We start from the raw sequence: 12,827 nt of genomic DNA, 5'->3' as shown, positions 1-12,827 counted from the left end.
GAATAAAAATATCAAAACAATTAGGATTATGTTGAATAATATATTATTATTATTATTATTTATTTCTTAGCAGACACCCTTATCCAGGTCGACTTACAATTATTACAAGATATCACATTATTTTTACATATAATTACCCATTTATACAGTTGGGTCTTTACTGGAGCAATCTAGGTAAAGTACCTTGCTGAAGGGTACAACAGCAGTGTCCCCCACCTGGGATTAAACCCACAACCCTCCGGTCAAGATTCCAGAGCCCTACCCACTACTCCACATTGCTGCCCCTATGGATAACAACTTAAAGGAATTGGTTTCTGTTACTGGCAAATTATATGACTAGCCTGAAGGAAAAAATGTAAATCAATATGCATTTTATTTACCTTTTGAATAAAAAACAAAAAAGTGTGTTTTACTACCCCACTCAAGACGTATTGCACATAATAATAATAATAATAATAATACTATGGTCACCTATATTTATATGGTACTGACAGTTTAAGCTATTCAGCGATCTATCTTGGGAACCCTGTGGTTAGAACTAATGAAACTTTTCATGACCATTTATTAAAAGTAGTTATTCACTTCAAGGAGCTAACCTAGGAATGCCATGCCACACACATTGCGTGATTTCATATTATAGTATAATCTACCTGCTACTAAACCAAACCAAACCACGCCCCAGTCTTGACTGCTCATGAATATGCATGAGAGCCGGCAATTTCTGACAGCACTTCAGCGATAAAGAGCTCTTGTCAGGCCAGGTGAAAACATCGATCGTAGAAATAATAACACGTATGTGTTAAGGAGGGGTGTCTCTAAATAAATCTAGGTGAAACGTGTTTAAAAATGCAATCGTTTTAAAAAGAGAAGGCTTGGAATAGGAAATAAGGCACATTTTACATTATATATATAGGGGAAAAGTCGCTACCGGAACGCTTTGGATTCCCATGATGCACCACTTTGGAACAGACGGAAGTTCCAATGTTAAGTCAGCGGAGTTGACCACCTTTTGTATATAGAAGATCTTTGGCTGTATGCCTTGTGACAGCTGTATGACTCAGCAATTTGTATTGCAGTCTCAGTGGTATATTATTGGCTCTGTGTTTTGTGAGTAGAAAAGCAGTGAGGCTGTAAAACACATTTTTCTAATCATGCAAGAAAACGTAAGCACGGTTTCGAGCGACCGGTGTCGGATCGGTTACGTCACCCGTGTGCAGAGCTTCAGCGCTTGCCACAGACTGCACAGGTAAGAGAAGAAAACAATAATAGACGACTTCTGTTATAAAACACCCTACTCTACAGTATGGCAAAGATTACTTTTAGCATGCTAAATTATTTTTAACACAGTAGACCATCATGTCTATTCTAGCATAAATTGTTTTGTATGTATTAATATTATCGTTTCAGTTTAAGTCAAGTGTAATATTTAACCCCCATAAGGGCTATTGAATAGTGCAAACTACATATGCCCCAGTTGTCATCATAGTTTACTTTTGATGTAAAATACGATTTCTAATATGATAGCTGTCAACGTAATATAAAATACAAGTACAAGTACAAGTGATTTGAAGTGAGACGACGAAATGCGAATTCGAGTTTCACTTTGACTCCCCTACTTGGTATCGGCCCACTCTGAGGATCGATGAGAAATGTACTTTTCATCACGTATTGTGCCTAGATCAGGCTTGGTTTGTTCTTAGCCCAATAAAACGAATAAGAATTATCAAGCCTTCTACAGCAGTTCAGATTTCTGAAAAATTGTTTTTCAATAGAGCATTATTAAATCTCAATAGGGATGTTTGATGCTTTTTTCATATTTTTCTTTTAATATATATTTTTTAACATGCACGATTGTTGGAAAAGGCATGAAACTGCTGTAGTTCAAAAACATACATTTGAAGAGCTCTGAAGTCATTGACACTGACTTACTTAGTGGCTGTTGTTTTGTCTGTCGTAGTAGAACCTTTTGTCAGTGCAAAAAAAGCTAGTATGCTAGCCTACATTACATATATCTGTGGCAGAAACAAATACGAACACAACATTTCAGTAATTGCAGTACAAGCCACTGAGAAAGATTGTAATCGTAATAAAATAGGACAGTAGGTGAAGCTAGGAGTTACAGACAGGAGAGATGGAGCGGGCTGTATTAGACTTGACAAGTCTGATCACCAGACAGATAAGATCCTTAAACATTTATCAGTTGCTAAAGAAAGCAAATCAGTTGTCTTTCCATAAGCTATATACCAAATGCTCTTTCAGCCGTGGGCACATGTGTGTATTTTTGATAAGGCAGAGGGTGTGATAATTGTAGACAGTATGGACTTTAGTTCCCCTAGTACTGTACTACATCAGTATTGTAGTATTCCAGTATTGCAGACACAACTTTGCCCATAGGCACAGTTTTCAGGACAACTGTTTGAAGGCAAAAGCAGACAAACGTATGTTTCATCAGTGCAATTACTCAGATTTTTATAAGTTTGCCTTTTTCTGTAGTTGTGGTCTAAATGCAATTATAGTCACTCACTACTTAACAAAATAAAATAAGTGATTTGAAAGATTTTAGGAACTCCATGTGAGTATTTTATTCAGGGCATATGATGCTAAAAGGAATGGGGCTTAAAATGTTATTGCAAAGTATTGTGAAATGCTATTAGAAGTTTTTGGTATTGAAAATGATCCACACAGATAAAGCACGCTGACCTAATGATGCTGATTTTGTATTTTATTGCCTGTGAAAAATGATTCATTGGTGATCTGTTCATAGTGTGGAGCCTTAACAGATTAAAAAATAAAAACAAATGAATAAAATACATTTTCACAAATTGAAGGAGGTTGTGTCTAGAGATACATGGTAAAATCCCTATATATATATATATATATATATATATATATATATATATATATATATATATATATATATATATATATATATATATATATATATATATACACTGTCATATGATCTGCTAATTGAGTTGCTAGTGCAAAGTTATGGTCTGGTTGCATCCTGCTATTTAAATGTGTTTTGCTTGCTTTATACTGAAGACTTGGTTTTAAAACAGTCATCTACATTGCTGTTGGATCCGTTACAACAATTTCTTTTATTTTCAGTAAAGCTTTGAGTGATGAAGAGAATAAAAGGATCTTTGGGAAATGTAACAACCCTAACGGACATGGTCATAATTACAATGGTCAGTAACATGTCATTTGCACACAGGCTTGCAACACTAACATCTTAAAATACTGACCTAATGTCTTAGTAACATCAGAATACCTGTGTAGTAGTGATTTCTTAATTAATTTTATTAGTTTTAAAATCAATTAGAGGCATGTTTTCATAAAATACTTGTATTTGCATTTACAGTGGAGATTACAGTGCGCGGCAAGGTGAGTACCTGTCTAAAGTAATATTGTTATGTTAATATTTATTTTGTCTCTACTCATATATGTGATAGAGAATAACTAATACAACATTATATAAAGTCCCTTATTGTTGTTGTTTTTTTTAAATGCAAAAGAGAGAAACAATCTATGGTCACTGAGACTTGAGGCCCAAGAGAATAACTATCAAACTATCCAGGCTCCCTTTATAGAGCAGTTAGAAAGCCTCTTGAATTGCATCACCACATCCTTCCTTATAGGGGTCAGCCACGAGCCTTACCCACACTTCACCTGACCCCTGGCAAGCTACACAAGTTTCAATGTTTTGTTTTCTTACATTTTTAATGTAATACAGGTATATCTACTGCAGTGTTCTTGTTAATAACAGAGTTTATTTAAATGCAAAAGTTTGCCTTTCTTTCACTGCAGATTGACCCAGCCACTGGCATGGTACTCAACATAACAGATCTCAAGGAATACATTGAGGTAGGTCAGTGAAATGCTTTGGATGGTCACTTGAGGGAGCGTTTGACATTTGGCAGCAAAACTGCATGTGAAACCAGTGGAATTACCATGTTGGCAGCACTACTGAACAAATCGCTTGAATTTTTATGGGATTCACTTTTTATACACAGCATTCTGCCTAGTTCTCTGCCTCACCATTCAGATTTCAAACGAGAACATGATGTGTTTAGTTTTCAGACCAGCTATTTAAAACTCTTATATAAAATGGGTTAAAATGTCATACTTTCATTGGTGGATTATTACGCACATACAGGTAAATTACATTTGTATTTCTATGTTTACTTCCCCCTTACATGCTTGTGCTGTTTGCAACCATTCTGAGTGGTTTTAATTGCAATTACTCAAATACTTCATTTTTTTAAAAATAGTTTTGAAAACTCTGTGTTGAGGTGATCTTTGGTTCTAGTTGTCTGTCAAAGAAACATATACTGTCATGATCAGCCAGTGTCTTTGTCAGAAAGCATGATCTATAGCAGGGCACACACATATATATAAAGAGAGAGAGAGATTTTTTCTTTTCTAACTGCTCTTTTCTTTTTCTTTAGATGGCAATCATGGAACCACTAGACCACAAAAACCTGGATAAGGATGTTCCATACTTTGCAGATGTAGTGAGGTATACACCTAGTGTGTTCTATCTGGACAAATGCTTTGTGAGTTGCTTTCAGTAGCGAGCTCAGTGACAACGAAGAACTATTTTGTAAGCTGCAGTTAACGTAGTTGCTCCAATGTGAATGAAGCAGGTAACACAGTGAGTTAATGAAATAGGCTTTCATCTTACAATATAACCCAATATAACCCAGTTGGCATTGGACACTCTTGTAGTCCGTCTCAAAACGAGAGGGCATGGATTGGATGAGGTATAGAGACTGAACTCCCCCATTGTTCAGACAAATACGCTTTGTGTTTGTGGTTACATTTTAACAGTGATTGAATAATTCTACCATGTATTGAATGGATACTTTATGTAATTTATATTGTCATATATTTTATTTCTGACATAACCAATACTTTCAAACCAGTTGTCTTGCCTCTTGTTGATGTATAATAATCTCAATTCAGCTAGACCAACACAAATAGTTTGAACTCATGAAGTGATTTGGAACCAGAAATCAACAGCAGCTGCAGTGTTCTCTGTGAAATACATGCAGATACAGTAGCTGAAGAAAAGGGGTGCAAGTAATACTAATGAGAGGTACAAATAATCCATTAAAAAAAACTTTAGTATTACAATATTGCTGTAATATCATATTACTGTATGTGTGTGTTCTGAACCTGAATTTCTGTTTTTTATGTTCCCAGCACTACTGAAAATGTAGCCGTGTTCATTTGGGACAACTTATTAAAGTTTCTACCTCCAAACTCTCTCTATGAAGTGAAAATCCATGAAACCGACAAGAACATTGTTGTTTACCGTGGAGAATAGCAGGAACCATTTTGGCGACAAGTAAATATATGAAGTGGAGGCTGTGGCCTTGAGGTTTTGGGACCAAATCTGCATTTAATGCACAAAGCAATCATTTTGATATCATGTGCTATTTACAATGTATAAAGTAGCTAACATGTTTTTGTAGGAATGTCCTTGTGTTATGAAAATACATTGTAAAAAAATATATATAATTTCGTTCTTGTTGAATTTCCTTTCTACTGTACATGTTAGCAACTATTAGGACAAATAAAAAATATGTTGTATGTTATAATGGCTTTGACCTCTGCCCTGCTTCTACACTCATTTAAAAGGCCATTCCAGTCTCTGTTTAAAACTGACCCAACTGTGTACACCACTCTTCCATCATCACAACACTTGATATCTTCTGATGCCATTAGCTTGGGGTACTAGCTGTGGAATCCTCCTGAATCTGCTGTATAGTGTTGAGGACCCCCGGTAAAGCAGATGATTAGTGGTTGAAGGAGCTAGCCATCGCTCTGTCTGCTGAACCCCACCAAGGACCCCACTCAACCCCATCATTGAAACATGTTGAATGTAGAGGAAGGAGCCTTGACTGAGTTCAGTATTATAAAATATGCTTCTGGCAGCTCTGCAAATGGAGCCAGGCAAGTTTAGTATGTCTGACTGCCCTCTGAACCTGTAGACAAGGTTAATACTCACACTACTGCATAGATAAAACCTATAAGAAAATAAAGTCAAGTACAGAAACGTTTCGGCCATGCCTTCATCAGTGTCACGGAAGGCATTTGCTTTTTCGTTTGTCTTTTTACTTTTCTCTGGTTTTACTTCAGGATAAGACTCGCCAAAGGAATGATCTCATAAAGATTAATGGGATTCACTGATTGGTGGATTGGGAATGTCACCAAATGAACTGTTTGTATCTCGCATATGGTGGGCCCATGTTACACGAATGTGTTATTTTCTAGATGAGCTATTCAGTCATTATGCAAAGGCTAATAGAATAGCTGTGCCTATTTTTAGTTTCAGAATTAACCAGTGCCTTGCCACTTAATGTAATTGAAAACCCATAGTCCATAAGCACCGCATGTAAAGCTTAATCTTGCCGATCTTTTTTTTTTTCCCAAGGTATTCTATTGGGGGGGAAAAAAACAAACAAAAAACTGCTGAATTTCCAGAGGTTTGCAGGTTGATTGTGAGAAATAGGCCGAAATACGTTTTTGATCAAACAATGCATGAAATGACCCTATCCATATAAGTTCCCATAACAGGATTAATTCACTGCAAAGGATGTCAAACAAAGGAAACCAATGCATTAATGACATCTGATTAAAATAACACTTTGCTGTACAAAAGAGTGTTTCTCTACTTTGTTTGTAAGGTAATTTGATGGGGTATCGGGTTTATTGTACTCCTGAGAGACCTATTTACAGTAATTACTTTTCAGGTCATTCAAAATATTATTTAAAAAAAAAAAGAAAAATACCTGAACAATTGTTGTAGAGCCAGCTCTATAAATAATAATTTATACAACAGTCATTATTTTGCAGTTGAAATATCTGACCATCATGGTAATGATTCGTTGTAATATACATTATGCTGATAGCTGTCATATGCATATAAACACCAGAGGGAGCCATTTCTCTTAGCCATTTTATACAGAGGATGAAACACAATAACACAACATTCATTCCTGTACCATCTTGAATTGAAAGCCTGAAACTATTAAGTGTACGGCACTGCCATAGCAATACTTTATTATTGGTCATCACCTTGGGTAAATACCCCCAAGTATCATGTACTCCTGCCATGCTTAAATCAATGACAGATTTACTACAACAGAAAAAAATAACCTGTGTCTGCGCTGATAGCCTTATGTAGTCTTTTCAACAGAATAGCACAGGGTCATGGAGTTCCCTTTATCCCAGTCTGTCACTGCTACTCTAATTCAGACTAAAGGATTAGTTTCCCTGAATTATACTAAGCTGCTTTTGGATAAGCAGTAGGGCCCATGAATCTGAAGAACTATCTCACTATAGATGCTTTGAACAAGTGATTATCCCCAGTGATGCACCGGTATCTCATATATTGGGACCTGTACCTAATATCGGCTTGGGCCACATGGCATAGGCTCTACAAGATGCTGGAAGGTGTCCCGAGAAATAGTAATTCATTCAGTCATTAATACTATATTTCATGCTCTTGGTACAGAGAGGTAGGCAGGGGATTGTGATGAGTTCATAATAAATATCACTGAGACAGGTTTCTGTCATGCTCCTCAAAACATTCACATAATTCTGACATGGTTGACGGGTGCTTTATCATCTTGGAAATAACGATTGCCTTCAGGGTACAAGTGCAGCATTGTTGGGTAAACTTGATTTCAAACAATGCTTAAATAAACATCATCTGTTCAGCCTTTCAGGGTAATCAAGGGAAACCAAGGTATACCAGGAGAACATTCCCCACACCAGGGCGATGCTAAAATCCAGTCGGTTAGACTGGTCCTAATAAAGTAGCCAGGCAGCATACAGCGTATATGTTGCATGGATATATTTCTGGATTCATAAATATAGTGCTTTCAAAAATTGTGCTTGGAGTTTGGTGGTTTGAATCCAGTGCTGGTTTTAAAGTGAAATACATTTTAAGGATTCAAGTGGGCATTAGTCCACATCTCATGACCTCATTTCAATAGAGCACAAGTGGCAGTATTGATTAGGGAGAAGCCCAGGGCTGAATGACAGAGGTACCATGGCACCTGCTAACCAAGTGCATTTAATAGAATGTTAGAACTGTGATCTATTTTCTCTACTGAATGATATCAAAAATCATAACACACTTTTTTTCTGGGGAGCTAACATACCAGTGTGTCAGTTAGGGTTAATACTCACAAGTGTCTTAAACACAGACAAGGGGTTTTCTGGACAGTTTTGGCAGCCATATCAGTATTCTTAGTTTGGATTAGCCATATAGCTTTCAGAGCGCTCTCCCCAAATGGTACTGTAAATCTTTCTTTAAATAGACGGGGAATCTCAGGTCTCAGTTCTGCGTCATTTCAGTGTATCTTATAATCACTGGGCTAAGTCATGCTTATGTTCTTAATGACCAATTATAGCAACAAAAAAAAACAACTTTCAGACTCCTTTAGTCTTACTATATACTGTATGTATATGATTTTCCGTACCTAGAAAAAACTTAATGGTAGAATGTGTAGTAATATTAATATATATGTAGTGAAGAATTGGTATGCTGATGCATGACCCTTTATAGTAAAACTATTACTACATTAATCAAAATGGGAAATACATAGAAAATGTATCTTCTGTCACTGCATATTGTACCATAATAGGTTTCATATCTATACTATATAATGCGTATATTTGAAGTCCTGGCAGGGCAACTTAATGTACCCCATGGAGTTCATATAAAGAATAAAAATTACCAAAGGGGATATTTATGTAATTTCCAGATTTACTCCAGATTTATGGTGTTCTAATCTGTTTGTGTGTCCCATTAATATTCATATTTATGGTTTGCAAACACAGGATCATGTTCTGTAAAACTGAAGAGAGTGGCCATTTAAGACAGCACTGGCTCCTTCTCCAGTAATATACATGTCTTGTCAGATCTCCATTGACATGGACCATTAATACAAGAAATAAGATAAGATAACCTAGGCAGTGTGGAATGTACTTTCATGTCTGTCGCAGTGTACACGCTGGACAAGAAACAATAGGGTTTATTGAATAGATCTAAGCGATGGTGGATCTACATGCTGGCACTTTAGATTATTAAAATAGGGCTTCTTGGTTACAAATGTTATGCAAATCAAATAGAAATATCATACGTGTTCTAAAGGTTTAAACAATGTTGTTTTATGTAACACTGTATTATACTGGGACATATGAATACCATCATTTTCCTGATATAACGAACACCCTGTGTATTATGCATGTGACATTCCTTGTGTAACACGCACCCCCTGTATAAACATCAGCTTTTACTGACTGCTGCAAGAAAAATGCTCTTATTATTTATGCATGTTGTGACTTATGATACACACTCCACTACAGTATACCTTGTATATAGCACTCATCCAGCATATACCACGCCTCAATGCTGCTAAAATTTGTAAAAGGGTCCACGCTATATTCTGATAATTGTGGTAATTTAAGATAGGCCTGTTCTGCTTACCTTTAACTCTAAAATTTATGGATATGAATTCTGAGATTCTTGCAAATTGGAAGCGTCTCAAGGGCAACAGTCAGGCTCACCTGCAGTTGTGACATCTCACCACCAAGGGTCAGTCTCAGCAGTGTATCACACAACACTGCCGTGACACTATTCCCCTGTTTAACCTCGGCGATGAGCTGCAGCCAGTCTGAGATCCAAGTATAACACCAACGTGACAGGGCAGAGACTGTCCTCAACTCACCAGCAGGGGTCAGAAACCATAACGGCAGAGCATCACACAACACTGCCTGTTATATATGCATCTTTTAATAACTAGTATGCACATTGGCACAATTTGGTTTTTCAACATGTACTTCATAATTTCGAAAAACAACACAGACGACATTATACAAGACATTTCATAGCACATTTCTTCTGTTATGATCTTAAGAAAAAATAGGACAGTGAAAGAAAATACCATGGACATACCATCAAGGAAATACCATGTACTTTATGAACTGATCTAAAACAGGTGTTGTTTCTTCAAAGGTATCATTGTAAGGCTCACATGATGCATATACCAATGCTGACATACATCTTTAATTAAATTCCAGTCAGATGTGTCACATACCTGAAGTGTATGAATAATGATACTTAAGGGTGAGAAGCTTCACCTTTAAACTTTAAGTAAAGGGGATAACAGTTATTTATCAACATGGTAAATAGTACAAATTCAAAAGAAGTTTCTTCTAAACTTAATGCCTCTGCAATGTGTGTATGGTGACTAACAAAAACACCAGACATCCAGTGTTATGGATAGACTAGCCAAACTCTTGGGCATTGGTTACATGTCAAGAAGATGTTACAGAAAATAAAGCTTCAAAGCACTTAAATGTGTAGCATGATTTCTTGGTGATCATTACATGTTTCAGAAGGTTTTTATATATAATCCCATAACGGAATAAAATCAGTGTCTCCAGTTTGCGTGACTGCGCTTTGAAAAAGTGTGAGTTGTTTAACACCATTTGAACCTGATACCACATGAATGATCAAGGTTGATTCCCATAGGTTAACGTCAATGTGAAGCCATTAATATGTTTCTGCAGTTTGATAGTTAATCTCTGTCCCTGGCATCCTTTGTACTGGACGCTCATTAGGTTCACTTCCTCCATTAGAGAGGCATGTGGGAGAGACTGTTTTCTGAAATCCTAAATGTGATGGAAACTAACAGGACTGATTTTAACACACCAAGTTGCTCTATGATGAAAGTGCATCTCTTGTAGTATATCAGGACACATGCAGCTTGTCATTAAATGTGTGCTATACTCAAATACAAACAATCTATTCATAGAGAAATGGCTTAGTGCCAGAGAGTCATTTTACTAAATCGACAATACAACATGGAAAGCTTCATCATAGTCTTAAAAGAGCCAGAGAATTGATAGCTCATTTGTATGGGCTGTGGTTTTTCAGTGTTCTCTCCAGCAAGGCTAATACTCCATGTATTTTTAAATAAACAATAGCAGCAAGAATTGTATCCATACTGTATGTTCAGCTTCAATCTATTTTACTTCTACAAGGCCGTTTGAGTTCACTTTGCATAGAATTCTCTGTTTCAATCATCACATCCTGGTAACTTGTAAAGCACCCCTGTGGCCTCTATAGAGCTCTCAAATCACACAGCTGGTACACCATTGTGTAACCTTTAATATATCCCCCAGCAACACTCTGCCCCTAGTGTATGTAAAGAAATGCATCAGTAAGGAAGGCAGTACCACATAGAACAAATGTGGTATTCCTTACATCTAGTGGGGGCAGAGTGGTTTCTCACACTTGAACAAAAATGATGTATTTCTTGCTCTTATTGTATTACTTGTATTGTAACACTTGAAATGTATTTGCTGGATAAGGGCGTCTGCTAAGAAATAAATAATAATAATAATAACAGGGGAACAGGTTAATAGTTACAACCTGGTGTACAAGCTGTACTTATAAACAAGTTTGAGAGCTGTATTGAGGCATTTTTACTAAGCTTTTACCCCACTGCTAAGTTTACCACATGATTTGTTGGGCTTGCCTGTATTTGCCATGCTTTCACAATGCTTTTACTAAGCTTATTACACTTTACTTTTAAATACTATACTGCAGTGAGGTTTATAAAGATTTGGATATAATAAAGCAGAAACCATCTTAAAACTGATTTATTGTATAACATTGGATGTATGGTAACCTACTAGAACAATCCATCATTTCATAATAAGTACTTATGCTACGTTTTATTATTCTTAATGCAATCTAAGTTATAGTCATCACCCTTCGGGCCAAGTCATATTTACATTTTTCTTTTATTTATATAGTAAACACAGAGCAGATTTGTTCTGACAAATCACTCTGTCAGCGCCAGTTTCCTCAAAATTAGGCTGCCTAAATTGACATTATTAGCAATTATTATCTTGAATGAAAAATGTGCTGTTGTTTTATGTGCTGTTAGCAGCAAAAGTATTAAGCAGCCTGTGACAGCAATGTGGTTACACATTATTTATTTATTTATTTGTTTGTTTGTATTTCTTAGCAGACGCCATTATCCAGGACGACTTACAATTGTTACAAAATATCATAGTACAAAGTATCACATTATAAAATATCACATTACAGAATATCATAATACAGATAAGAGCAGTTATGAAAGTACAAGAAGATCAAATTCAAGTAAGAGCAAAATAAAGAATACAGTAAATTATAAGTAAGAGCGAGTTTGACTAAGAACAGTTAAAACTATAGTAAATATTTGCTTCTATGAGTAAAGTCCAGTAAGAGAATGTAGTGAGTGATAAATGGATGAGAATGATTTCCCAATTTCCCAGTAAAAGCAATTACAAAAAAAACAAACACATAATATTGTAGAAGCACACTGAAGGTGTGAAGGGACTATAAACTCAGTCATGGTCTGGTAGTGCTCTAACCTCTCTACCTTAAAGTAGTTGTAGCTAACAAAATTGTACCATGCATTTTCTCAGCCATTCAGTATATAGATCTCAAATGGAAGTTTTGAAAGAAATGTGTGTTTTTTCCAAACATGTATATTCCTTTAAAACAAGATAATCTGGTACTAAACTTCAAGCCATGCTTTTAGTCTTGCACTTCCTGGGTCATTGGAGAGTGAAATTGTCCCTACCTCTTTATTGACTTCTTTCCTGTCAAGAACTAATCAGCTGCTTGACTGACATGTTTTTAGCCAGTGACATGCTTTGACCCAGAAGACACTGCTGGGTGAAATGACCAAGCAGTAACAGACTAGGCAATGCAAGCCAACTGAGAACTTTCTTACCTACCAGCTGTT

The 12,827-nt window shown here is 36.2% G+C and overlaps 1 protein-coding gene across 2 annotated transcripts; it reads left to right on the top strand.

The window, feature by feature from the left end:
- Positions 1 to 737: 737 nt before the first annotated feature.
- pts (6-pyruvoyltetrahydropterin synthase) lies at positions 738 to 5,606 on the top strand. 2 transcript variants are annotated; one of them, XM_034038716.2, is made up of 6 exons: positions 738 to 1,246; positions 3,112 to 3,191; positions 3,365 to 3,387; positions 3,811 to 3,867; positions 4,452 to 4,559; positions 5,209 to 5,606. In XM_034038716.2, exons 1-6 carry the CDS (start codon positions 1,152 to 1,154, stop codon positions 5,215 to 5,217), a joined length of 372 nt encoding a protein of 123 aa, XP_033894607.1. In that variant the 5' UTR covers positions 738 to 1,151; the 3' UTR covers positions 5,218 to 5,606. The 2 variants fall into 2 exon arrangements, with proteins under 2 accessions (XP_033894607.1, XP_033894606.1); XM_034038715.2 differs by having other exon boundaries at positions 749 to 1,246; positions 4,452 to 4,522.
- The last annotated feature ends 7,221 nt before the right edge of the window (positions 5,607 to 12,827 follow it).

The sequence above is a fragment of the Acipenser ruthenus genome, chromosome 17, assembly GCF_902713425.1.
Source record: "Acipenser ruthenus chromosome 17, fAciRut3.2 maternal haplotype, whole genome shotgun sequence".
Lineage (NCBI taxonomy): Eukaryota > Metazoa > Chordata > Actinopteri > Acipenseriformes > Acipenseridae > Acipenser > Acipenser ruthenus.
Note: the sequence above shows the minus strand (reverse complement) of the source record. Positions and strands in the feature narration are given on the sequence as shown.

Bases quoted from the DNA above. Each gene is read 5' to 3' on its own strand.
- pts (XM_034038715.2), top strand. From the start codon at position 1,152: ATGCAAGAAAACGTAAGCACGGTTTCGAGCGACCGGTGTCGGATCGGT. The intron at 3,192-3,364 runs GTCAGTAACATG...TTGCATTTACAG, and splicing joins ACATGGTCATAATTACAATG to TGGAGATTACAGTGCGCGGC. The intron at 4,523-5,208 runs GTATACACCTAG...TTATGTTCCCAG, and splicing joins TACTTTGCAGATGTAGTGAG to CACTACTGAAAATGTAGCCG.